Source organism: Martes martes, assembly GCF_963455335.1.
Source record: "Martes martes genome assembly, chromosome: 2".
NCBI lineage: Eukaryota > Metazoa > Chordata > Mammalia > Carnivora > Mustelidae > Martes > Martes martes.
In genome coordinates, this window is record NC_137889.1 from 74,754,429 (window position 1) to 74,779,756 (window position 25,328).

Genomic DNA, 25,328 nt, shown 5'->3' on the forward strand with positions numbered 1-25,328 from the left:
CATTTTGGAATATTACCTTGGCTTACAGCATCTTAAGAAAAAGTCCCAAATAAAATATGCTGTACTGGAAACTGGGAGGGGACCCACTTGCAAAGAGACAAGGAGTATTGGTGAATATGTTGATTCTTCGCAGGCCTATTTCAAGCCTAGAAGAGATCGTTGAAAAGCAAGGAGACATAATTGCCTACCTGAAGCGACACAACGCCCTGTTGAGTAAGCGCTTGTTGACTTTCACTTCCTCCAACCTTGACTCTCCGCCTGGTCACGTGTGAGCTGCTCAAGGTCAGGAGAGCAGTTGCAGAGGAATGCTGAGGAATCTAAGACTGATCGATCACCGGACCAGCTATCCTCAGGAATGCCAGTTTTTGCCAGATAACATTTGACAATTTTGGTTGGAGACTTTAATTTTGCTCTCACCTGCATGGCTCTTTAGTAAGTGAGACTTTTTCAAGTGAGATCACTTGAAAAGTATTTCATAGAGCCTGGATATCTCGAGGAGAACGTCTGTTTTTGCACATTTTGAAGTTGTTTAACTGTCTGGTTTATCCTAAGATCAAAGGTGTAGTTTAAACGACTCTTCCTGCCCAAGATTAGAACCCGGTAATAATTTCGCTATGTATATGGAGGAAATCTGACGCGATGATCTAGTTGATACAAGGGTTTGATCAAGTAAGTTTTCTCCACTCTAAAACTGATGAGAGAAGTCATTATTTTTGTGGTTAATGTTGTTTTCCCCTGCAGAGCCTCATCATGTACTCGAAGTGCTTGTGTGGTCTGGGATGACAGCTTGGCCTCTGTAGCTCTTATGGAGAATATCCTCTTTGTAAGCCCAGTCTCACTAGATGGTTAACTATGCAGACTCCTATAGTTTTCCATTCTCCAGAAATAAGATAATCAAGATCACTTGGACCAGTGTCATACTGACCAGTGTTGCTTGTTACGTCAGCAGCACCTTCCACTGGCAACAGCTGAAATACTTCAGAGAAAACTTGAGAACGTTCCCTTTATTTTAATATTACCCTCTTCAAGAAGTTGCCATGTGTTTCAGTATTGACTATACCTTGATTAGATCAAGAAAGGTATGTTCTCTGGCTTTAAGTTGATCCAAAAACCATCCTTTTTAGCCTTGAATTATGCTTTCTTAAGGTTTATTTATTTGAATAATCTCTACACCCAGTGTGGGGCTCGAACTCACAACCCAGAGATCAAGAGTCACATGCTCTTCCAACTGAGCCAGCTGGGCCCACCTTGGGTTATACTTTAAAATTATGAGACTAAGATGTCATATAAACTTACATATAGATATTAATCATATCTAATTCTCCAGGTGAAACGAAGCATTTTTATGAGTAAAAGGGTATTATTTCCCCAGTTTTCCTAGGTTGCCCCTTTAATTCATCCATTTGCATTAGCACCTTTATGTGCTGCCCTAGAAAGCTTAATTGAGGGGAGGGGCCATTTGCGATCATGTGTGTTGGTCCATTAACTGAATAATCAAGATCTCATTTGAAAACCCATACACTATACACAACTATTTGGCAGGGGCTGTATTGATTTGGTCACATCCAGGTACTTAGGAGGACAAACCCCAGTTTCCTTTAGATCTAGTCACTGCTGGGACATTGTAAAAGTTCTCTATCAAGGGAAAAGTGATGGTGTGTCACCTACAGTCAGTCCCCTTGAGGCCCCAAAATGACAACATTCACAAACTAAAGCCAAATAGCATTTTAAAAAATTCAGATCATATCCAAGTTTCCCAACTTATTTTCTCCCTTCTTCTTCTTCTTCTTTTTTTTTTTTCTCTTTCCTTCCTTTTTAATAAGTATATCTCAAAGCCATTACCTTCTCCGGAAGTCTGTCTCTGTGTTCTGGAAGAATCTGTAAACTGCCTTTGTTGGTCTGCAAACTCCTTGAGAGCCTTCTTGGGTATAATCTGAAACTGGCCCTTGTACATGGAGGGCTGGGAGAGACCAAAGAAAGGGGCAGACCCCTCCAGACTGTTTAATAAACAAAGAAACTGACTTGTTTGTTACAAGGCTTGTCTGGGGTGCCACAAGGTGAGCAGATCCCTGCATCTGCCCGCCAGAATCTTCAAAGTGTATAAGGACGCCTTAACTGGGTTCAGTCACGTAGACCATCCAGAGCTGTCAACAGCATACCGCTGTCTCAGAGCTGTGTCCTTAGGCCAGCTCCCAGTGTGCCAACGGTGGGCAGAACATACATTCCAAGGACAGGGGAGGGGGTGAGCAGCCTCTGATGGCCCAAGTCCAGCTCGTGGGTGAAGAGGCAGTCATGTCCTACCATTGACCTCCCCACAACAGCCTTCAGCTATTTTCCTTTTAAAAAGGAAAACACCAGGGCAGCTGGGTGGCTCAGTGGGTTAAGCCTTTGCCTTTTGCTCAGGTCCTAGGATGGAGCCCTGCATTGGTCTCTCTGCTCAGCGGGGAGCCTGCTTCCCCCGCCCCCCCACCGTCCTGCCTCTCTGCCTACTTGTGATCTCTGTCAAATAAATACATAAAATCTTTTTTTAAATAAATAAATAAGGAAAACACTAGTAGGAGATAATTCTTACTTAGTTTTAAGTTCACTTGGGGTCTATAGTCAGTTTCTAGTGTTTATAGGATGAACTTTGGCTTACAGAAAAAGATATAGTTAAGAAGTTGGCATACTCAGATTCTGCTTGCTGTCTGTAGAACCACAAAGACTTTTCTAAACTCAATAATGAACATATCAAACGATAAGAAAAATGAAACAAGGTATCAAAACCAGGAAAACAGGGTAATGAACAAAGCATTTTAAATGTTAAGCATTCTATTCACCAGGCAGGTGGTTTGCTAGTACAGCAGATAAAAAATTAAGAAGATCCTGGTTTGTAAGGAGGAAGGAGGGGACTAGGATTTCTAGGCTCTGTGCTAAGTGAAATAATGGCTGTCAGCCCAAGGAACTGGAACTTCAGATCAGAGTACCAGTATCCTGGTAGGGAAGGAGCTGTAGGAACTCCAGGCAAATCAATGAGTCAAGCAAGGCAGCTACAAAGGTTACAAGCACTGTGTCAAGTTTGAACCAGAAGAATGAGGGAGTGGGGCGCCTGGGTGGCTCCGTGGGTTAAAGCCTCTGCCCTCGGCTCAGGTCGTGATCCCAGGGTCTTGGGATCAAGCCCGCATTGGGCTCTCTGCTCAGCAGGGAGCCTGCTTCCCTTCCTCGCTGTCAAATAAATAAATAAAATCTTTAAAAAAAAAAAAAAAGTATGAGGGAGGACACGGGAGGAGACCTGGATAGTCTCAGATCTAGGAGGCTAGAAGGGTGCCCTGATGCTATGTGAAGGGTCCCCTGAAATGGGATCCACTGAAGAGTTTCAAGCAAGGAAGTTACAGAGTGGGTTTTATTTTAAGGAGGATCCAATTACAGTACAAGAGGAGGAAAGCTAGGTGGCAGAAAGAGTTGGCTCTGAACTAAGGCAGGCCACAGTGATATTGAAAGTCTATATGTATATATGTGTAATTTGCATTTCTATAATTTGGGGATTTTATTTCAGATGACAATAGCATCATGACTTAGAAGGTAAAAGCTCGTTGTTTAGAAGAGCACTGTTGAAAAATATAAGGAAAAAAATAATTTGAAATCCCACTGCCAAGGAATTGTACCAATACTGCTTGCAGTCCTGTGTTCTCACCCATTGTGGGTGTTATCGGTTGGTTTCATTCTAGCCCATCTGATGGATTAAAATACATCATTGTGTCTCATTGCATTTCCTTGAATACTAATGACATTGAGCATTTTCCTCCATATTTCTCTGGCCTTTTATCAGGCCTTTGTGATATGTATGGATCAGGTCTTTTGCTTATTTTTCTCCTGGGATGTTCTTTTTCTTAACAAACATAGTATTCCTTTATATACCAGAATAGTCCTCAGTTTCTGTTTGTTGGAGATATTTCATTGTTTTGTGTTCTTCTGCCATGTTCTCTTCCTACACTGCAGCCTAGATTTTATCTGCTGCAGCTCAGGTGACAAAGTTCATCCCAGTGAATCCCTACAAGCCACATCGGATGTTTTCTTGTGTGAGAGCCAGCAGTATCTGGATGAATTTTAATATAACCGAGCTGCTGCTGGAGGCCCTTTTCTTCTTCCAGGGATTCAAACCCAAGTCTTACAGGAATCAAGCTAATTCTTTTTCCTCTTTCCTCTAAGGCAGCATTCCCCAACCTTGGCACTACTGACATTTCAGGTTGGACGATCTTTGTTGTGAGGGGCTGTCCTGTGAATTGTAGGAGGTTTATTGGTATTTCTGTCTCCAGGATGCCTCTGTGTACCCTCCAGTAGTTACAGCCAAAAATGTCTCCATAACATGCATTTTATTTTATTTAACACTTAGCATTTAATTACTGACCATGTGCTGGAGTGTATTATAGGTGCTGGGAATTCAGGGGTCAAAGACCGAGAAAGTTCCTGTTCTCCTGGAGTCTACATTCTAAGGATGGTGTTGGGGTGAGGGGAGGGGTAGAGGGAAGGTGGAAGTGAACACAACAGACAAATAAACTGACCATTGGGTTTGATGAGTTTGATTATTCTTCTGTAAATCAGACCTCCTGGAGCACTCTTATGTTAATGTGACATATAGAGGGGGCACCTGGGTGGCTCAGTCCATTAAGTGTCTGCCTTCATTAGCTCAAGTGCGATGGAGCCCTGCATCAGGCTCCCTGCTCAGTGGAGAGCCTGCTTCTCCCTCTCCCTTTGCACTCTCTTTGCTTGTGCTCTCTCTCTCTCTCAAATAAATAAAATCTTAAAAAAAAAAAAAGTGACTTACAGAAAAACTTTAACTTCTGTGTATTGTAACCATTCAGAAAGTCAAATGGCAAATAAAATGAACTTTATGTTCTTCTTTCCCCATTTTACGGAAAAGACTTATTTTAGTGACTTCACAACTTGATCAGAGATGGTTTTGTAGGTCTTATAAATATTTAAGGAAATAAACCTTGAATATATGACAATCATAAATCACAAAAATCTCAAAATCTGCCCTGGGTTTCCTAAGGAAAACTGTTTCATTTGTAAACCAAGGAAGCCTGTGTCTAATTCTTCTCCCCAGATTTTTAAATCAGTCTCACTTTTCACCCTAGTATTCCACTGAAACTGTTCTTGAATGCCCTTCTGTGTTGCTGGAGCTAGGGATGAAGGCATAGTTCTCCTCTTCCTTCGCCCGTCAGCACTAGTAGACTCAGCACTCCCTTTATGATTCATCTTCTTCATTTTGGCTTTCAAGACAACTGCAAACTCCTTGTTGTCTTCTTGTTCTGTGTCCTTTGCAGGTTCCTTTTCTTCTCCTTGTACTCCAGAGCTCAGTCCCTAGTCCGCTTTCTTCTCCATCAGTACCCACTCTCTTGGTTATCTTGTGGCTTTAATACAGTCTACAATCTCACAGTTCCCAAATGTGTACCTCCAGCCGGGTCTTGAACTCCAGGCTCATGTACCCAGCTGCCTCATCTAGAGCTCTACTTTAATGTCCAAGACACCTCAAACATAATATGTCCAAAGCAGGGCTGTCTGCCAAAGCTGTTCCTGTCTCCGTGGTGATGGTTCCTCTACCCCTCACATCCCATATACAGCCTCTCAGCAAATCCTGCTGAATTTTCCTTTAAAACTGATCTAGAAGCTATCGTCTCCACATGGATTATTGTAATAGTCTCTTAAATGGTCTTCTAGCTTCTAACTGCCGCAGTCCACCCCCCACAACTCCTCACACACCCTCCCAAAACATCAGTATTTAATAAAATAACAAAGAGATTCTTCTAAAACATCCATCAGATTGGCGTACTCTAGTGGCTCCCTTTATCTCAGTGAAACCAAAGCCTGACAGGGACCTCCAGGGCTCCAGAAAATCTGCCCCATCTCCCACCTTTAACTCATCTATCTCATCCTACTCTTTCAATGCTGACTGTTTCAGCTACATTGTGGTTTTTCCATTGTGAGCCCCACCTCAGACCTCTGTAGCTGCTGTTACATCTACTTGGGATGATCAATTCCCATATACCCTTCATCCTTCAAGTCTTTGTAAAATATTACTTTCTCAGTGAGGCCTGCTCTGGACCACTATTTCAAACTACAGCTTTCCCCACACTCAGTACTTCTTATCTCCCTTACCCTTGTAGGGGTTTATACTCTGTCACCCCAAAATATGCCACTTTGACTTATTATTTTGAATTAAAGATACTTGAGAGGGGCGCCTGGGTGGCTCAGTGGGTTAAGGCCTCTGCCTTCGGCTCGGGTCATGATCCCGGGCTCCCGGGATCGAGCCCCGCATCGGGCTCTCTGCTCAGTGGAGAGCCTGCTTCCTCCCTTCTCTCTCTCTGCCTGCCTCTCTGCCTACTTGTGATCTGTCTGTCAAATAAATAAATAAAATTAAAAAAAAAAATTAAAGATACTTGAGAAACAGCAAATGCAGGGACACCCCTACCCGCCTTTGTCCCCCGACAGGAGATTATAAATCTCCCCGGTGAAAAGTGTCCTCCCTGTAGCAGGAGGGTAGAAGACACCCATATGACCAGGGATAGGACTTTGGGCTAGAGACTATAGAGATTTTTTTTTTTCAGACAGAGATCACAAGTAGGCAGAGAGACAAGCAGAGAGAGAGGAGGAAGCAGGCTCCCTGTCGAGCAAAGCCTGATGCAGGCCCGATCCCAGGACTCTGGGACCATGACCTGAGGTGAAGGCAGAAGCCTAACCCATGGAACCACCCAGGCACTCCGGGCTAGAGACGATATAAATGAACCTTGTTACTTCTTTACCAGTTCACTACCCCCAGCCCAAACCCCTTTGTCTTGTCCATTTTTCATAAATGTATTGTTTCTTTGTCTTAAAGGTTTGAAAGCTTCCTGCATTGATCGCTTGAGTCTCATCTTTTTTATGGGGCTTTTTTGATGGAACTTCAAACCACCACCAAAGGGCATCTGCGTGGCTCAGTCCTTAAGCATCTGCCTTTAGCTCTGGTCATGATCCGAGGTTCTGGGATCCAGCTCCACATAGGGCTTCCTGCTCGGCAGGAAGCCTGCTTCTCCTTCTCCCCCATCCCCCTGCTTGTGTTTCCTCTCTCACTGTGTCTCTCTCTGTCAAATAAATAAAAAAATTTTTGAAAAAAAAAAACATTAAAAAGTTCATCCAGTAAATGGTGTTGAGACAACGAGGTAAACCATTAAGGGAAAAAACGGGTTTGTGAAAGGCTTTCCATCTGAAATGGAACTGGAGGATGTGAAATGGAGAACCTCATATAGGCCTTTAGAAGCATGGAATTTAAGAACTGAGACTGATTTCCCATAAATGCCTGCTTTTTTTCAGAAGATAGACTTATCTCCTAACCAATGAACATCCACCAAGAATCTCTCCCCATCCTGAAGCCAATGAATATTATTGTTTGAACTCTAGCTGGACGCCAACCTCCAACTCCTTGACCATAAATACAGTCTGTCCCAAATCCTTAGCAAACTCACCTGTAGCTTGCTAGAACTTGAATTCCATGAACTGCAGTTCCTCTGCTATTCCCAGATAAACTCAATTTCTGGTAATTTGAGCTTGCTTCAGTTTACCCCTTTATTTAGGTTAACAGATTATTATATCTCTACCTTAGAATTCATATCTAATAAATCCTAGCTGACTCAAAGACTTCACTGTTTAAAATGAAACTATGAAAGTACTATAAATTATGGGAAAGGTTTTTAAAATTCAGAGTAAGGTAACTTTTTTCAAGTTTGGCATAGAAGCCATAAATGACTTGAAGCCTGACATATTTAACCACATAAAAGTTGAATTTCCCCTTGTAAAACCTCTTATGAGATGAATAAACCAAAAGAAGACAAAAAACTGGATAAAAAAAAAATATTTACAGGGATGGCTGGGTGGCTTGGTTGGTTAAGCCTCCGCCTTCGGCTCAGGTCATGATCTCAGGGTCCTGGGATGGAGCCCTGTGTTGGGCTCCCTGATCATCGGGGAATCTGCTTCTCCCTCTGTCCGCCACTTGCTCTGTCTGTATGCCTTCTTTCTCTCTCTCTCTGACAAATAAATAAATAAAATATTTAAAAAGATACATTTACAATTAATATCACAGACTGTGATTTATGATTTATAAAAGGGAAATACGTAGTTGGCATAGAGCTCCTAAAACCCTTGAAATTTCCTAAAAGCTCTAGGACCATCTTTCGTTATAAAGTTGGTCTTTAAGCGGGTTTCTGAATAGTCCCAGAGCCACAAAAATGAAAGGAGTGTCTTATTATTCATAACAAGCCCCTTTCAACCACACCTGAGTTTTTGTTATGGAGGTGACTTCTGGAAATCCCCTAAGGAAAAGGGCTGGTTGCCTGGAAGACCAATCACATGACAGAGAGTCGGAACTTTTTTTCTTTTCTTTCTTTTTTTTTTTTTTTTTTTTGACAGAGAGCTAAAGAGAAAGCACAAGTAAGCAGAGCGGCAGGGAGAGGGGAAGAGAAATAGGCTGTCCGCCAAGCAGGGAGCCTGATGCGGGGCTCAATCCCAGGACCCTGGAATCATCACATGATCCAAAGGCAGCCGCCCAACCAACTGAGCCATCCGGGCGCCCCGGAACTTTTTTTTTTATTTTTAAGATTATTTATTTATTTGACAGAAGAGAGAGCAGAAGAGCACAAGCAGGGGGAGCGGCAGAGGGAGAGGGAGCAGCAGTCCCCTGCCAAGCCGGGAGCCCAATGTGGAGCTTGATCCCAGGATCCTGGGATCATGACCTGAGCCGAAGGCAGTCACTTAATCAATGGAGCCACCCAGGCACCCTGAGTTGGAACTTAAGAGTCCTCCTTTGCCAACCTGTGGTGGGGGAAGGAAACTAGGTAGCTAGGAGATGAGTGGGAGTGAGACTAAAACTGTATAATCCCTTTCTACCTCGAATTTTATACCTATTCAAATATTACATTAAGATTTTTTTTAAAGATTATTTATTTATTTATTTATTTATTTATTTATTTATTAAAGAGAGAGGAGTAAGGAGCTGAGGGAGAGGGACAAGCTGACTCCACACTCAGCATGGGAGGGAAACTTGATCCTACTGAGCCAAAACCAAGACTGAGCCAAACTGAGCCACCAGATGCCCCTACATTTAAGATTTTAGAAAGGAAAACAAAAAACACGCAGCTTACAGGTCAAACATAGTGGCCAAAAATCATGTGAAAAAATGTTCCACCTTATTTTTTTTTTAAGATTTTATTTATATTTATTTGACAGAGATCACAAGTAGGCAGAGAGGCAGTCGGGGGGTGGGGGGTGGGGAGCAGGCTCCCCGCTGAAGCAGAAGGCCCGATGCAGGACTCGATCCTAGGACCCTGGGATCATGACCCGAGCCGAAAGCAGAGGCCCAAACCCACTGAGGCACCCAGGCACCCCAGTGTTCCACCTTATTACCTATCTGGGAATAGAAGTTAAACGGGGTATACTGCCAGAGAGGGAGACAAACTGTAAGACTCTTAACTAGAGGTTCATATATGTTGATGGTGTTGGATTCAGCTGCCTCCCCTTTCATAACTCCCCTACATCTTCTCCAACTGACCAATACTGACCCGTAGCTAGGGACATTTCTATACCCCTTATTCAGCAGGAAGACATTACAGAAGATGAAACCTTCCACCTACAACAACATTAAAGATTTAAGGTCAAATTTGTTCAGGGGGGATATGATGAGGGAGAAGGCGGCTAGCTAAAGACAAAGCATAGGCTGACACCCTGCAACCTCCCCCTCTCCCTCCACACTCCTGGGTGGGACAAGTGTGACATTCTACTAGAATCTCCCAACTATCTTAATGTTAATGCCTTGCTAGAGGGGAAAACAATCTTAACTTGACAATAGCAGGGCCTCTGGTATCTTGTAGGTCCTCTAGCATATGAAAGTTCTTTTGAAAACCTCCCTTTTTCTTACTTCCCCCAACCCCTGAAGTATATAATTAGCCACCCCTCACAACCCCAGTGCAGCAGCTCTTTCTGTGCATGGGTCCTGCATCCACGTTTTAACAAACCACCATTTTGCACCAAAAAAAAAAAAAAGAGAGAGAGAGAGAGAGACTCTTAACTATAGGAAACAAGCTAAGGAGTGCTGGAGGGTAGAAGGGGGGTAACTGGGTGATGGACAATAAGGAGGGCATGTGATGTAATGAACACTGGGTATTATATACAATTGATAAATCACTGAACTCTACCTCTGAAACTAATAACACGTTATATGTTAGTTAACTGAATTTAAATTAAAAAGAGTAGCAAGAGTGGGATTAGCAATACCCAATTTTAGCTGGAGTATGCACAAACGGATATATCAATAATGGTCAAATAAGTGGGAAAACATGCTTAGTGGTAACTTGACCTAGTAATTTTGACTCCACCTTTCCTACAAAATTATTCATGTGTGAAAAGTTATATGAGTGAAGGTTTACTTCATTATTTTCTCTTTTTTTACAGATTTTATTTATTTGGGAGAGAGAGCATGAATGGTGGTGGTTGGGGGGAGAGGGAGAAAGAGAAGCAGATGCCTCCCTCAGCGCAGCAGGGAGCCTGATGCAGTACTCAATCCCAGGACCCCGGGATCATGACCTGACCCGCAGGCAGATGCTTAACTGAGTCTCCCAGGTGCCCCTACTTCATTATTTTCATACTGAGTATATGAAATGAAATGGATTCAGTAGGTGAATCCTTAAAGAAGTTATGATAGATTCATGGCATGAAACACTCAGCAACATTAAAAAAAAATTTATGAATATACACATAGCAGCATGGAATAATGCCTCTAATATATTGTTAAGTGAAAGAAGCATGTTGTTCAACATAGTTGTATAATGTTGTGGCATTCCACTTTAGGTTAAAAATTGTGTGTGTGTGTGTGTGTGAGAGAGAATCAACACAGAAGGATATAAAACAAACTTAATAGTTCATACTGTAAAGATTGTGTAACTGGAATGGGAGAATGAAAGGTAAAAGGGTTGAAGGAGAGTAAAATAAAGAATTTTTGGCTTTTTATTCTATTTCTGTATTCAAAATTTTTAGAGTGACTATTATTTTCTAATTAATAAAGAAATATTCCATATATAGTAAATTAAAAAGGTAAGTTACAACTCAGTATATTTAGTACAACTGCTTTTTTTTTTCTTTTTTTAAGATTTTGCTTATTTGAGAGAGAGAGGGAGAGAGGGAAGAGAGGAAGAAGCATGGCTCCCCAGCTGAGCAGGGAGCCCAACATGGGGCTCCATCCCAGGACCCGAGCTAAAGGCAGTCGCTTAACTTACTGAGCCACCCAGGCACCCCTACAACTGCTTTTTTAAGTAATAGTGCATGCTATACATACAAAGAAAAGCTGGTACTTGAAAGAAAAGATGGTGGGAATACACAAGTTTCCCATGTTTCCTCCCTAAACCACACTAAAATAGTAAAGAATTTGTTAAGCACAAACTCAGAATGACTGAAAAATAGGAGAGGAAACAATTTTTTTTTTTAAACGTAGAGCAGCAAAACTCTTCCAGAGTGTTGCTATTTCTGCTCCAAGTGTGATCTCTGGTCTGGTGCTGGCACCTGCAAGCAGCCCACAAGAAGAGGAGGCTGGAGAGCCAAGACGTAAATCAGCTCTGTCACTAAGCATTAAGATCAGGGGACTTTTTTTTTTTTCCCATAGCAAGATTTCTGAATACAGGAAGCAGTGTCCCCATTTAAATTCCGGTGCAAACTCCTTATCTCCTAGAGAACTAGCGGTTCAAGGACTGGCTACCTGAGTGGCAGTGGTTTTCCTTAACTGTCTTTACTCCTTCGCTTCTCTCTTGAACCCACACTTCTGTCTGGCTTTTGCTTCCACTACTCCCCAGAAACTACGGTTGTCAAATAGTTGACTAGAGGTTTCCATGTTTCTCGATCATTACTCACCCCTTACTGTCCTGGATCTCGAGAGCATCTGAGTTCATCATGGCCTCCCTGCCATTATTCTATTCTATTCTATTCTATTCATCTATTTATTTATTTAACAGAGACAGAGAGAGATTGAGCATAAGCAGGGGGAGCCAGCAGCAGAGGGAGAGGAAGAAGCAGACTCCCCGCTGAGCAGGGAGCCCGATGTGGGACTCAATCCCAGGACCCTGGGATCATGACCTGAGACAAAGGCAGATGCTTAACCGAGAGAACCACCCAGGCACCCCACCTCCCTGATATTCTTGCTTTACTCAGCTACCAGGTCACCACAAACTTTTGGTATCTTCTCACATTCCTGGTGATTTCTTCTCAGTCTCCTTTGCTGTTTCCCCATTTTCTAGACCCAGTTCTAACAGTTATATACAGCAAAATTCATGTTTGATATGATGCTCTGTGATTTTTTTAAAAAGTACAGACAGGGCGCCTGGGTGGCTCAGTGGGTTAAAGCCTCTGCCTTCGGCTCAGGTCATGATCTCAGGGTCCTGGGATTGAGCCCCGCATCGGGCTCTCTGCTCAGTGGGGAGCCTGCTTCCTCCTCTCTCTGCCTGCCTCTCTGCCTACTTTTGATCTCCATCTGTCAAATAAATAAATAAAATCCTAAAAAAAAAAAAAGTACAGACAAAGTTGTATGACCAATACTACAACAGTAATAAGTTGAAAATCTGGGGAGGTTGAGATGAGGTGAAGGGGGGCGGGAGGTGGTTTCTCTTTTTCTTTTTAAGATTTTTTTTTTTTTAATTTATTTGACAGAGAGAGAGGGCAATCACAAGTAGGCAGAGAGGCAGGCAGAGAAAGAGGGGGAAGCCTCCCCACTGAGCAGAGAGCCCGATGCTGGGCTTGACCCCAGGATGCTGAGATCATAACCTGAGCTGAAGACAGAGGCTTAACCCATTGAGCCACCCAGGCACCCAAGATTATTTATTTATTTGTCAAAGAGAGCACAGCAGGGGGAGTGGCAGACAAAGCAGGCAGAGGGGGAAGCAGGCTCCCTGCTGAGCAGGGACTTGATTCCAGGACCCTGGAATCAGGACCTGAGCTGAAGGCAGCTGCCTGACTGACTGAACCACCTTTCCCCTCTTTGTTGGTTTTTAAAATTTTTTTAAATTTGTAAGTAAACTCTACACCCAATATGGGGCTTGAACTCAAGACCCCGAGATCAAGAGTCACATGCTCTACCAACTGAGCCAGCCAGACACCCCTAGATGAATGTGCTTTGCATGTAGGACACATGTGAATCTTTGGAGTCAGAGAGTGGGCTGTGGTGGACAAGATAATGGACCCTCTCCAAAGATGTTCTTGTCTTAATTCCAAGAACCTGTTTGTTAACTTACATGGCAAAAGGGACTTGTGGAAATTAAGTCTCATGAATGATGGAGAGATTATCTGAAAATGCTCGTGTTGGTCCAGTGTAATCACAAGGGTCCTTAAAAGGGGAAGAAGGGAGCAGGAGAGTAAGAGGCAGTGAAGAAGGGACAAGGGAAGCAGAAGTCAGAGATGTGATGTTACACTGCTGGCCTTGCAGACAGAGGAATGGTCCATGAGCCAACAGTGGAGGGTGGCCTCAAGAAGCTGGAAGAGGCAAGGAGAAAACAATCCCTCCCTTTCTTTCCTAGAGCCTCCAGAAGGAATGCAGCCCTGCCAACACCTTGGTTTTAGGACTATGGACCTCCAAACTGGAAGACAGTAAATTTATGTTGTTTTAAGCCACAGAGGTGTGATTCATTTGTGACAGCAGCAATAGGAAACTATTACAACAATCAAGATGAATAACTTCTTCAGCCCTTTCCCCCCAAATATCGAATTCTCTATTCCCTTTGTAATTAAACCCTCCCCTGACTATTAACCACTGACGAGGATCAACCCATTTTATATCTGTATAGTTTTGTTGTTCCCAATATGTTGTATAAATGGAATCGTATGGTATGTAGCCTGTTAGTTTTGTTCTTTCACTTAGCTGGTACATTTGAGATCCATCCATGTTATGATTATCAACAGTTCATTCTTTTTTATTGCTGAATAGTATTCCATGAGCATACCAGGTTATCCCTTTCTCAGCTGAGACATTTGGGTTGCTCCCCCTTTGAAGGTCCTATGAATAAATCTGCTATAAACATTTGCATTTTTTAAAGATTTTATTTATTTGACAGAGATCACAAGTAGACAGAGAGGCAGGCAGAAAGCCCCATGTGGGGCTCCCTGGGATCATGATCAGAGCCAAAGGCAGAGGCTTTAACCCACTGAGCCACTCAGGTGCCCCTGCATTAATGTTTCTGTGTGAACTTCATTCAAATGATGTTTTCATTTCATTTGAGTAAATACCTATGAATGGGACTGCCAAGTAATATGGTAGGTTTATCTTTAACTTTATAAGAAATTGCCAAACAATTTTCTGAAATTGCATTCCTAGCAGCACCGTAATAAAAATCCTAGCTTCTCTGCATACTTGCCAGAGCCTGACATTATTACTTTTGAAAAATTTTAGCTATTCTAATAGGTGTGTCATAGTATCTTACTGTGTTTATGTTCATTTAACCAGCCGCTACAGTCCTAACCATCTTTTCATGTGCTTATTTGCCATCTGTTTGTGTTCTTCAAGAAATGTCTGTTCTAAACTTTTATCCATTTTTTTACTGGGCTGCTTGCTTTCTTAGTGTTGATTTTTAATTCTTTTTATATTTTATCTGCCCATTGTGCAAACCACTCCGGAGTTGTCTGGGACTTCTTGAGGGTTTGCATTGTAGTACATTTCTCAAAGCATTTCCTTTGCTTCTTTGGGTTGTCTTCTTATGCTCAGCTCCGGGTGAGCCTGGAAATATTCACAGAAAAGGGAATTCCCTTCTCCTCCTTTCCTCCCCACTCTCTTGACTCCCTTTTCCAATTATCTGTGGCCAGATAGGTGGGGTTTTCTTGCAAATTTAACTTCTGTGCAATTGTGCCGTTCTGTACAAATGGGCCTGCGCTATGGACAAAGCAATAAAGTAACAGGGGGGTCCTCTACCACTCCTTCAAGTAGGGGTCTGCTTTCCTGGTTCCCACTGCCTGGGAGTGCAGATCCCCAGCTGGAATTAGGTCTGGCTTCTGGGCAAAACTAGGAGGGAGAAAAAAAAAAAAATCCCATCCCCAGGGGCCTTTTTTCTGGTCCTCTCTCACAGGATGGATTGCTCTCTGAGTTTTTGCTGTGTTTGGTTCATTATCTCACTCAGATCAAAGCTGGGAGATAAAAGGAGAAACACCCCAGGAAGTCACGACCACCTTACAGGATACTCTTCAAGTGTGCCCACGAACAGAGTCTGTCTACTATTTACTTTTTGGAGTCCCCAGATAATTGCTTTTATATTTTGTCCAGGTTTTTAGTTGAAATCAGAGGAGAGATACGCTACAGCAGGCATCTTGGTTGACATCCATTTTCTCTCCCTGAATTTTCAAGGCTGGAGAGCCCAAGGGTTCAGTCCTGGGGTTCGTCTCATCTCTGTCTACACACACTCCCTTCCTGGTTTCCTCCAGTGTCACTGCCTAAATGATTCTCCAAATTTACATTGCCAGGCTTTCTCCTAACTCCAGAACTGCTGGTCCAATTGTATGGTTGACACTTGGATATCTTATAAACACTTAAAAATTAATCTTTTCAAAACTGAACTCCTGATCTCCCCTACCCCAAACCTGCTCCAACCATCTTCCCCATTTCAGTAAAGGCGAGACCATCCTTGCTTTTGTTCAGGGCAAAAAAAATTCATGCCATCTTTAATGTTTGAGAGACATAAAGAATCAGCACTTTGTGCATTAAATAATATATAGAACACTAAGCTCAAAGGAGATTAACTTGAGAAAAAAGTAACATGAGTAAAAAAGGAAAAATGATTAGAGGAGAAAAAAGTGACCAGAGCATTCCCTGTCATAACTTAAACCTGACTATTAAGTTAACAAAAATTAGAATAAAAGTAAATGGTAGATTTGGATGAAAAAAGATTGCATGTGTGGGTTGGGATGGAAAGGAAGGCTGGTAGACCGCGGCTATGCAATATAAGAATGTTATGGAGATATGGGGCGCCTAGGTGGCTCAGTCATTAAGCGCATCTGCCTTCAGCTCAGTCATGGTCCCAGGGTTCTGGGATGGAGCCCTACAACAATGTGCTCCCCACTGGGCAGGAAGCGTGCTTCTCCCTCTCCCACTCCCCCTGCTTTTGTTCCCTCTCTTACTGTGTCTCTGCAAAATAAAATCTAAAAAGAAAAAATGGAGATAAATGCCAAAAGACACTCTGAAGGGCTGAAAGTAGTTATCTCTGAGAAGAGAGGGGTCGGGGACACTTGAGATTGCGGTTTTTTAGAGGTTGTGGAGAACCTTTTGGCTTTGAAGCATATACATGTATAACTCTAATAAAATAAAAATGGTGGAGGATACATACCAAATTGTTAAGATGATAACAAGCATTCTTTTGTGAACTTAGCCTTTCATTTACAAATTATATATTCCTATTATACCTGAATTTTCTTAAGGAGCATGTATTATAGTTTTATTTTATTTTTTTTTATTTTTTATTTTTTTTTTTTTTAAAGATTTTATTTATTTATTTATTTATCAGAGAGAGTGAGCACAGGCAGACAGAGAGGCAGGCAGAGGCAGAGGGAGAAGCAGGCTCCCTGCCGAGCAAGGAGCCCGATGTGGGACTCGATCCCAGGACCCTGGGATCATGACCCGAGCCGAAGGCAGCCGCTTAACCAACTGAGCCACCCAGGCGTCCCTATAGTTTTATTTTAAAAAGCATAAAGTGGGGGCACCTGAGTGGCTCAGTGGGTTAAAGCCTCTGCCTTCGGCTTGGGTTGTGATCCCGGTGTCCTGGCATTGAGCCCCGCATCAGGCTCTCTGCTTGGCACAAAGCCTGCCTCCTCCTCTCTCTCTCTCTCTCTGCCTACTTGTGATCTCTGTCTGTCAAATAAATAAAAAAAAAATCTTAAAAAAAAAAAGCATAAAGTGTATTAGTCAGGGATCTTCAAACAGGAGATATCTTCTGTTAGATACTAGGTTATCTATATAACAGAAGATATCTGTATCTCTTAAGATTCCTAATATACTTTGTTTTTAAAAATAGTATATATATGATACATATCAATGTATTATCATATATATTATATGTAGAGAGGAGATATATAGAGAGCAAAAAACATATATATAGAGAGAGAAGCCACATACATTGAGGAACTGGCTTGTGATCATGGAGGCTAAGTCTGGTGACCTGCCATTTACAAACAGAAAGCTAGCAAAGCCAGTGGTGTGATTCCGTCTGAATCCAAGGGTAGATAAGAGGTGTGGCAATTCAAGAAGACAGAAAAACAGAGTGAATTCTTTCCTCTGCCTTCGTTATTCAAGCCCTCACAGATTGGATGAGGCTCACGCACGCAGGGGAGGTCCATCATCTAGTACATCGGGATTCAAATGCTGATCTCCTCTGGAAACACCCTCACAGTCACACCCAGAAATGTTTAATCGGGGCACCCTATGTCCAGTCAAATTGACATATACAATTAACTTTAATATGAAGACGTAAGAAAATATTGGATACAGAATTTACAATCTTGGTATAAGCATCACTTTCTAAGATGACCTGATACCAGAATCCACAAAATTTTAAGTGTCTTTCAGTATTTATACCAAGAAAGAATTTTATTTTTATTTTTAAAAATATTTTATTTATTTATTTGATAGAGACATCACAAGTAGGCAGAGACAGGCAGAGAGAGAGGGGAAAGCAGGCTCCCCACCGAGCAGAGAGCCCGATTCGGGGCTCAATCCCAGGACCCTGAGATCATGACCTGAGCCGAAGGCAGAGGTTTAACTGTTGTAGCCACCCAGGCGCCCCACCAAGAAAGACTTTTAAATAAATATTAAAATGAAAATATGCAGATTAAAAACAGAACCTATCAGATGGGAACTCCCTCAACTTCTATAATGTACTTAATAGACCCAATCTCATCTGTAGAGGCCGATTTTAAGCAAACAGGCTTGGGCGATGGAATGCAGAAAGGGTCCAAAGCAACCCTGCCCCCCCCCCGCACCCCGCCCCGCGTTGAATAAACAGGCCCAACGGGCAACCCACCTCAAAATAGCCACAGGTTCTTACTGACCCATGAGCTACTTACAACTAGGCAATAACCAAAAAAGGGATGATCCCATTTGTCCCCAACCTTTTCACCAGCCCCTACTTCCTCCTGGCAAACCCCCATCCTGCCTGCCATTCTCTAGCACTGCATTCAATCAACTTCTTTGTTCCACCTCAGGTGAATTCTTTCACCTCCCGCCACCACTTTCACCCTATCGTTGCCCCACATTTAGGGGCCCCCATCTGATCGAGACACCCCATTTAGACACCACACCACCCATCCTCTTTACGTTCCTTTTAAGTCAAGGTATTAACTGTCAAAGTCAAAGACTAAGTATTCCTGCGTTCTGTATTCCATTCTTTCCCTCTAAATTTTAAGGTAGTGGTTCTCATCTTTTACTCAGGACCCCTGTAGAGATGTAGAGGAGGAAAAATAAACTTCCATCTATCTTCCTAGTTCTTGCTCCTCAGTCTTCTGATGGCTTCTAGGCAAGTCCTATGAATTGTCATTTTCAAACTATATCCTTTCTCCCAAGTTTTCTTACCTACTCCCAGTGCTTCAGTTTCTTAAGCATTTACTGAGGACTCCTAATCTTCAACTCACATCACTAATCTGAATGTCAGAGTGATATAGCCAGTGAGAAATCTGACTGCACCCAGTTCCCTGATTCAAGCCCCTCAGTGGCTTCCCATTGTACTTAAATCCTAATATACTTGCATGGCTCCTTACAGTCCGCTTTCTTCCAATCTTTTTAATTGGCCTTGTTACAAATTAGTTCACATAATACTGGCCTTGTTACAAATTAGTTCACATAAAAAGGACTTTATGTATACTGATTTATGTATTTAGTAATCACTACAATTATACACAAAAATGTTAGCACTGTTAATGTGTATGTGTGTACATAGAAGGTTACACCAATAATTTCTATATGCTTATCTTTTTTTATTGGAGTAACCATGTTTTATTACCAGGGAATTTGCCCAAAAAAGTTGCCCAGGGGTGCCTGGGTCACTAGGAGGTTAAGAGTTGGTTAAGAGTCCTACTCTTGACTTCCGATCAGGTCATAATCTCTGGGTTCTGAGATCAAGCCCCACGCTGGGAGTGAAGCCCGTTTAAGAGTCTCTCCCCTTGGGGCACCTGGGTGGCTCAGTGGGTTAAAGCCTCTGCCTTCGGCTCAGGTCATGATCCCAGGGTCCTGGGATCGAGCCCCACATTGGGCTCTCTGCTCAGCAGGGAGACTGCTTCCTCCTCCCTCTCTTTCTGCTTGCCTCTCTGCCTACTTGTGATCTCTGTCTGTCAAATAAATAGATAAAAATCTTTAAAAAAAAAAAAAAAGAGTCTCTCCCCTCTTTGCCTCCTCACCCCCCCATCTCCTTTTCTTAAAAAAGTTGTTCTATTGAAAACAAAAGGACAGCAAAATGTAATCTTGAGAAGTTCATCGTAATTCATATATATATAATTAGGCAACAGACAACAGAAGATGAAAAGCATCTTTTGTTAAACTACTGCAGTTAAAAAAATATAAAGCCAACAGAGAGCACCCACTTAAACAGACAGGCCCATCAGGCCACCCACCTCAAAGGTAACTGCTCAAAAGATACCCAATCTGCATTCTTTCTAAGGAAATGGGCAGTTAATATTTGTAGTTCAGTAACAGCCCGTTTTTCATGAAACTTGAAACTAGCCAAAATCAACCTAACTATTTTAGACAAGATGGAAGAATAAACAGGTTCATTCAACTGCAAATGCACCCTTTCAAACTTCAGGTGGGACCAAAACCTTACCCTAGAACACAAATGGAAATCACCTTTGCTTGTTCTTTTTAAAGTAAGTTATAGAAAAAGCACATAAAGTGAAATGTCCATACACCATCACCTAGATTCCACAGTTAATCAGCATTTTGTCACATTTGGCTACATTTATTGCACTCTGTTCTCCCTTTTTATTTTTTTTTTTTTGCTGGTGTTCTTTATAAATGTAAATTATAAAAACAAAATTGCACCGATTATATTTCACCAGAATCTCTAATAAGAACATTTCCTGAATCATGTATTTTTAAGCGTATCTTTAACATGCCACTGTATTCCCACTTCCTGGAGTCAGAAATGTCTTTTTCAATTGTTCAAATCAAGCTCTAAAATATGACTCACACATTCATTCTGTCTATTTTCTTAAAAAATAAAGATTTTTGGTAGAAGGAAAAAAAAGAGGAAATGATGTACAAAGTTCTATTCAGAACAGGGAAAGATACGAAACTTCGGAGCATACACACATACATATAAAATTTCATCGTCATGCAGAATAAGTATTATCTACAACTTGTAATTAGTTTAAGCCCATCATAGAAAATGAGCAGAACCTAGGTCCTTCTGGTGAATTTAGTAGTGTCCCAGAGTTAAACAGGAGAAGGCATCCTTAACAGCACAGCCTTCCACTCAGCATTTGCTTTGAAAAAACGGTAACTCCTGAGACACAGTTAGGGCTCAGTACAACTTAGTTACACTTGTTAAGAAAATGCTGCATAAAAATAAATATGCCATCATTCCTGAGTAGTTTTTACTACGTGGTGATCCATTTTATTCTCTGGCATGGTATCTAACTATATCTGTTATTAGTAAGACTTTCCAATTCTCCACAATGTCAAAGTCACCATGTTGTAAAACACAATGCCTAAGAACAAAGAATCTAGGGGCACCTGGGTGGCTCAGTCATTAAGGGTCAGCCTTTGGCTCAGGTCGTGATCCCAGAGTCCCAGCATAGAGCCACCCATCAGGCTCCTTGCTCAATGGGGAGCCTGCTTGTGCTCTCTCTCAATAAAATCTTTAAAAAAGGGGGGTGGCAATTTAGAATGAAATGAAAACTATGTAAAGGGTTTCTAAGAAAGCGGATGTAGCAGATGCCACCACCAGCTGGCCCCTTGGGGTAAGGGAAAAGCTGGCAAACCCAGCTATGTTTGCCATGTATGTAAAAGGCTCTCTCTGATGCCCACCCCCAACCCCTTCAAATTGAGCCCTTAGAGAAAACCAAGGTTACAATCGGCTCCTGTCTAGTACACAACTTGTACATGGCAGGAAGAGCAGTTTGTTTTTTAAGATTTTTTTTATTTGACAGGTCATGCAAGTAAGCAGAACAGCAGGCAAAGGGAGAGGGAGAAGCAGGCTCCCTCCTGAGTAGGGAGGCCGAGGCAGGGCCTGGTCCTAGGACTGTGGTATCATAACCTTAGCAGAAGGCAACCGCTTGACTAAGCCACCCACAAGCCCTGAGCACAATGTTTTAATAGTACAAATTCAGAGCTGAGGCGAAGGTGACCAGTTATTTTGGTTAATCCCTTGCAAACTCCGTCTACACTTTGATAAACTTAATCACCCACAGACCCAGCAAACCCCTGTGACATTCCTGGAGAGAGGCATTACTGTTTTCTAGAGAATTGTTGAAACAAAATAAAACTTTCTTCTTGGATTAAACTGAGAAAGAAAAAAAACTGGGGGAAGTGGAAAGATTAGCTTTACTGGCATATTAACACAATAGCCCATCCACCTTCCATTCTTTAAAACGAACTACTAAGATGATCCAGGGAGTTTTCATTCACAATCTGTCCCCATACAGATCCTGAGAGGTTTCGAATCAGGTCCTACATAGAAATAAGGCCTAAGAGGTCTAGTGAAAGTGTCAGTGAAAGTATAGATGTGAGATTTTTCAGTCCTGTTATAAAATGAGATCTCACCCAGCTCATAGTCCAAGAAAATGCCAATGCCTCTGGGGTTCACAGCCAAAGGCAGCACGGTTGCTGTGGCTCCCACCGCCTCATAGCGATCTTCCTGCCGCTGAATCACCCAACAGCCCTGCCAGGCCTGCGGAGATCTCCTGGCCTTAGGGGGAAGGGAGTCTTTGCAAATCCCGACAGCCCATTCAGATTTGTCTCCCACTTCTACCTCCCAGTAATGCCTGCCAGAATAAAAATATGGAAAACCCAGGACAACTGTGTTGGCTGTAAACCTTTTTGGAAAAGGAGGAACATTCTGTTTTCTCTTCGAAAACGTCACGTATTTCTTATCCTCTGAGACAATCAAGTTAGGGTGTGCCGTCTCGTGGTCTAGGATAATGTCTACTCTAAATTTGTTTATAATTTTCTGCAAAGCAGAATACTGGGGAGGAAAGCTGCAGCCTTCCCTTCTTAACTGGATTGAGAAAATTGATGGACTGATCTCATCCTCAGACCTCCTGTAGAAATTTTTAATCTGTGATAGCAATTCCACTTCAGACAGCACACTGTTCTCAACTACTTTACTAAGCAGACCTCTGAGTATGGAGATGTAGTTTGAAAATGCGGTGATGTTTGCATTGAGTTTCTGCTGAATGTCTTTCTCTTCATCAGCTAGCCTCAAAAGAACGGCTTCTTGATCACGGTCTAAAAATTGCTTCAAGCACTCAAATTCAGAGAGTAATTCCTGCCTTTGATTTTCCACCTTCTCTTTCAGCTCTAAGGGTTTTTTGCTCTGAATGTTTATTAATTTCTGAACATTTTCCATCTGCTTCTTCAAGGGCTCAATGTAACGGCTGAGCCTCTGCCTGTGATGAGAGGCGGCCTCCTCCATGGGCCTCACCAAGTGGCCCTGGTGGTCAGGGGGCTGTGTGCACTTGGGACACAACACCTCGAGGTCCTCCTCACAGAAGAGGGTCAGGACCTGGTTGTGCTTCTCACACAAATGTTTCTCTTCCGGCCTCCTCTTCTTGGTCCTGGTGACGTGGAGGAGCTTGGCAATGTCAATCATCCTTCCCAGCTGGGTGTTGCTCCTCAAGTGCCTTTCCTGGCATGCGTGACGGCACACGGGGCACGGGAACCTGTCCTTGAGATCAGCCCAGGACCGCTGGATGCAGCAGCGACAGAAGTTGTGCCCACATTCGGTGGTGACGGGGTCTCTGAGGTAATCCAGACAGATGGGACAGTTGGCTTCTGCCTGGAGTCCTGCCAGAGCTGCTGGGACTGCCATTGGGCTGTGAATGAAGACCTGGACTGAGGTGGGTTTTCTTCAGGAGCGTGGACCCCACAGTGAGAACTGGATACACCCTAAAATCTCAGGCCTCACTCTACTGGAATCTCCTAAAGTATGATCTTCAGGCCTTTTAATTCCAGCGGCCACCAAGAGCTCCTCCGAGTATGTAGCCAGTCACAACTCAGCTAGCCAACTACTCTTCAGCCTCTGGAAATGGAAAATAAAGCCAAGCTAAGCAGCTCTCCCAGGAGAATTGTTTCCTCACATCATTAATTACTACAGAGAAGATATTACTTCCTTAAAGCAAAATAAAAAACTCTGGATTTGTTTCAGGGGGTCCTACCCACTTACCAGAGTCTAGTCTGTTTATCCTCTACTAACCCCAGTCTTTTGTTCCCATGCCTTTATTTTTAAGCCCCATCTATTCCTACCCACCCGGTACCACAATCTCTGCAACCCATCAACCTCCCATTAACCCCAAGTTGGGCTGTGGAAAGCTCATGAGCTCTGGGACAGGAGATGTGTAACACCCAAATTAAGGCACAGCCTTGGTCACCTATCGGTGTTAACTTGGAGGAGTTCATTTTACATGCCATTAGTATGTGAATTATTTAGAGATAAAGGCAATCGAGACTCAATCAGGAAAGGCCTTTTACCTCCATCTTGACTGGCTTCAAAAAATAATTTCCCCATTCGTGGGGGAAATCTGCAATTATAAATAGGGAATTTACATTATATGAGGTCCTTAGTAAAAAGAGAGCTATTACCAGAGAGGGCTTTTTCATGTAAGAAACTTATGTGTGTAACATAACAACCTTTTTTACCACAGATTTTTTCCCACTCAGCTTCCTAGGAGTTGTCTCCCCCAATGCCAGAAGTCCCAAGGCCCTAGCTCTTTTCCTGATCTCTGGATGGTATGAAGTCTCAATCTCACGGTGGTCTTTTGAGTCTATCTTTGTGACATTCCCGTGCACAAATGCATAATTAAATTTTTTCCTGTTAATCTATTCTACCTCAATTCTTAAGACTATGCATAGAATCTAAAAGGACAGAGAGAATTTCCTCCCCTATAATCCCAAACTCTTAGAATCAGGTAAGTAGGACTCTAACAACACTATAAATTTTTGTCTTATGAGATTACAGAACTTAAGGAAACCTCAATTTTGAAGCTTGAAACATAGTTTCTCTGATGGCTCAGAATTCACATATACCGAATTTGGTTTGCTTTTTTCATCCTTGGTCCTAGAGGGGAGGAAATACAATTTTCCCTCTATCCTCCTAGGTTCTTGGCCAAGACTCCACGCTAATCAAAAGATGTATTAACACACACAAAAAACGTAATTTTTATAATATACATACATCCTGTACACAAGGGAGATACTGAGCAAAACTGAGCACCACCTTAGAAACCATCCCCAGCTAGACAAAAGATGTTGGGGGTGGGGGGGCAGTTTGAAGTTACCAGGCAAAGCAGAGTAAACAAGGTCAAGGTTAGGCAGATTTGAATCCTCGAACTCTCCAAAGATAAGGGTTTCCAGAGATTTAGTCCTGCCCCTCTTCCTGATAGAGATCAAGAAACCCTTACAAATGGGTATTTCTCTGAGGAATTTAAATTTCCCTCACAAAAGGGCAACATCTATTCTATTTTTAAGGATTCTCCAGCATTTGCTGTCTTTCAAAAGTAATTAGCTTGAAAAAATCGTTATGCTGTGAAAGAGCATTATTTTGGGATGGGAAACCCAAACCAAGTAAAATAATTAAAACCATCCTTTATAGGTTATAAAAAGCTTCATGTCAGATGAAGTTTTGCCAAATACATTTTGCACCAAATTTATCAAAGACTTATTTTATAGCTTTTTGAGTTTCAGACTTGTAGACACTTCAGGATGGCCATGTGACCTGGAGCGTAGGGTAACCATGCTCCGGGCATTTCTGCCTCTGCTTACACAGGTGCAGGATTTAGAGTGCTCAGTTACCCAAATCCTTTACTGGGTCCACAAGACCCCCCCATGGTCTGACCCTTTATCTGCCACCCTCCCCCGCACCAAGCTAGCTCCAGCCTCAGTTCCTCACTTTCTCCAAGTAGACCAACCTCTGCCCCACGACACCGGCATACTGCTGACTAAGGTCCAGCAAAACTCTGGCCCATTTCTTCCTCTTCCCTCAGGTCTCACACATCCCATCTGTCCTCAATATCCTAGGTTCAAGGTTCGTATCAGACACGTCCCTCTGGAAATCTTAGTGTTGTGGTTTTTCTTTGAGGTCACGCCGTCTTCCACACCAACC

The 25,328-nt window shown here is 42.5% G+C and overlaps 2 protein-coding genes across 4 annotated transcripts in view; one reads left to right on the top strand and one right to left on the bottom strand.

The window, feature by feature from the left end:
- TMEM192 (transmembrane protein 192) overlaps window positions 1-7,127 on the top strand; it is a 33,009-nt gene extending 25,882 nt beyond the window's left edge. Inside the window, exons 6-7 of one of the 3 annotated variants that reach the window (XR_013966419.1) lie at window positions 134-669; window positions 6,857-7,127. Coding sequence is in view for 2 of the 3 variants with exons in the window: in XM_080796795.1 (XP_080652921.1) it covers window positions 134-272 (139 nt within the window). In the remaining variant the exon portion in view is untranslated. Of the gene's footprint in view, window positions 1-133; window positions 2,032-6,856 lie in introns of those variants that run through there. The other 2 variants (XM_080796795.1, XM_080796796.1) reach the window with 2 other exon arrangements.
- A 14,502-nt stretch (window positions 7,128-21,629) lies between these two features.
- LOC308338840 (tripartite motif-containing protein 75-like) lies at window positions 21,630-23,039 on the bottom strand (the record flags this gene model as incomplete). The annotated part of the gene is made up of 1 exon (XM_080797132.1): window positions 21,630-23,039. One exon carries the CDS (start codon window positions 23,037-23,039, stop codon window positions 21,630-21,632), a length of 1,410 nt encoding a protein of 469 aa, XP_080653258.1.
- Between the last annotated feature and the right edge of the window lie 2,289 nt (window positions 23,040-25,328).